The following is a 2337-nucleotide window of genomic DNA, read 5'->3' as shown; positions in this document are numbered from 1 at the left end:
CAATCGGAGGTTTGCCATTGCCTGCCGACGGACGACCGCTGTTAAGAAAAAACCTTTTTTCTATATTTTTTGCGATGTTGCTTTGACCAGGGTTTGAACCCGGGTCCTGCGGAGTGGAAGCGCGCACTGCTTACCACTACACCACAGCGGCCGACAGATAAGTACATACTTATTTATATTAAATTGAAATCAGAAAATGTCTTAAAAGATTAAAATTAATTAAAATTTTTATAAATCAGCTTTTATACATACATATGTATTTATTTAGGTATTTAGATTTTCTTAAAAATCGGTATGTACATACATGCATATTTAACTAAGCTTAAAATTGTACTTCCTCACTCTTGTACTTCACTTCATTGACTGACTTCAACTTCGCTGCAAATTGAACAAAGCAAAACATGATTTTTATGCGAGACAAATTTCCACAGAAAGTAACGGTAGAACAAGAATTTTTGGGTATTCATTCTATTTTTCAGCTGACTACGATGCAGCATTCTACTTTGCATTCTCCGAAATGAAGCAAAGAAGCAAAATAAAATAAAATATTGTAGGACATTCTACTTTGCATTTCCGGAAATGAAGCAAAGAAGCGAGACATAAATAAAATATTGTAGGACATTCTACTTTGCATTTCCGGAAATGAAGCAAAGAAACGAATTAAAAAAGAAATATTATAGGACATTCTACTTTGCATTCCCCGAAATCAAACAAAGAAGCGAAATAAATAAAATATTGTTGGACATTCTACTTTGCATTACCGGCAATGCTATGCCTTCTAGAACACGTTACCACTAAAAGCGATTACCGATTTTTTTCTGGGAAGTACGAAAAAGTATTTGAAATGACCTTTTATTTTTGAAAAAAATATATATATTTTAAGAAGTATGTAGTATACACACGACCAGATCCTTCAATTTCATCCTTCTAGCTTTATTAGCTTGAAAAATCAAATTAATTAAAAGGACAATTTTAATACCTTATCGTCCTCGCTAACCAAAAAAAACTAATATTTGTTTAATTCTAGAGAGTTTGCTCTTTCATTTGGTATCCACATTACTTTTCTACATTGAACTGCATTTTTTAAATAACTTTTTGAATTAGTCATATCTTTTAAATATCTATCAAAGTCCTTTTAATTTAAAAAAAAAATACGTCAGAGAGAAAAAATGCAGTTTTACTATATATGGTCCATACTTTGGCGAGCATATTGATTGTTTCGTGTGTTCTGAAGCTTTTTGTTTTTGTCGCACGGTTTTATATTACAGTGTAGTAGGATTATTGTATTTTATACTCCCATTTTTTTTTTTACTTTTCAACAAAAAAGTCACCTTTGTCCCCGATAAAATCAATTCTTACTCAACCTTCTTATTTAATACTCACCATCTTTATCGTAATGTGCCCACACGTCCATAAATTGATTGGCTGATAATTTCTTTAGCTCACGCGATTCTGGATCCCGATATTGACGCATAAAATTGTGTGCCTTCTCGATTTGTACGCGTTTGGCGGCAGCTGCAGCGGCAGCAGCTGAAGCGGTGGCTGCACTAGGAGATTCCATGGCTAAGTGGATGAAACTGCTTTCGCTCTCCAACAACAAATCGGCGTTTCACTATTGACAGAGGTTTACCAGGCGGTTCACTTAGACTTCGACAGTAAAGTCGTCTGCAAAAAGGAGATAAAGAAATATGAAAAAGATTTAATATTGTTAATGGAAATAGAGAATGTGTCAAAAGTTGAAATGTAATAGCATAGCATAGACCAGTGCTCGTCAAAGTGGTGGTCCGCGGACCGGTGCCGGTCCGTAAGCCATAAGTCGCCGGTCCGCAAGGGCGTCGCGAAATGGACAACGATTTTTTGATGTTTTATATTACTGTTTAATGAGGCTATATACAACTTGTATAATAAAAACAACTTAAATTTGTTAAACATTCATAAAAAATCGCTAATATCTGCTATCATTAAATGGTAATAGGTCATATATAGACACCCGGCTAATAAAGAAATTCATTTAAACAAATTTTAATACATATGTGAGATGATCGTAAACGAAAAATAATCAATAAAAAAAGGTACCGGTCCCCGACGTAATAGAAAAACTGCAGCCGGTCCGTCACACTCAAAAGTTTGACGAGCACTGGCATAGACTATGTTTGTACTGTCTTCGAAAAACACAATATACCAAAATGTGACAACACCAACCGCAAAGTTAAAATTGCAACTTTTGCCGCTCCGCTGTCACGAATTCTGCAAGCAATTGTCTACGCACCACCGACAAACACCAGTGCTGCCATCATTAGTTTGCTGTCACTTGCAAACCCACTGGGGCAAGAGTGC

At 35.4% G+C, this 2337-nt stretch overlaps 1 protein-coding gene across 1 annotated transcript in view; it reads right to left on the bottom strand.

Annotated features, from left to right (window-relative positions):
* LOC108362148 (calbindin-32) overlaps positions 1-1661 on the bottom strand; it is a gene marked incomplete at its 3' end in the record, with an annotated part of 119113 nt that extends 117452 nt beyond the window's left edge. The window contains exon 1 of the mRNA XM_017615010.1: positions 1384-1661. Coding sequence (XP_017470499.1) covers positions 1384-1561 — 178 coding nt within the window. The remainder of the gene's footprint in view (positions 1-1383) is intronic.
* Between the last annotated feature and the right edge of the window lie 676 nt (positions 1662-2337).

This window comes from Rhagoletis zephyria, unplaced genomic scaffold (genome assembly GCF_001687245.7).
Source record: "Rhagoletis zephyria isolate East Lansing unplaced genomic scaffold, Rhagoletis_zephyria_1.1 Rzeph_scaffold_00949, whole genome shotgun sequence".
Taxonomy (NCBI): domain Eukaryota; kingdom Metazoa; phylum Arthropoda; class Insecta; order Diptera; family Tephritidae; genus Rhagoletis; species Rhagoletis zephyria.
Note: the sequence above shows the minus strand (reverse complement) of the source record. Positions and strands in the feature narration are given on the sequence as shown.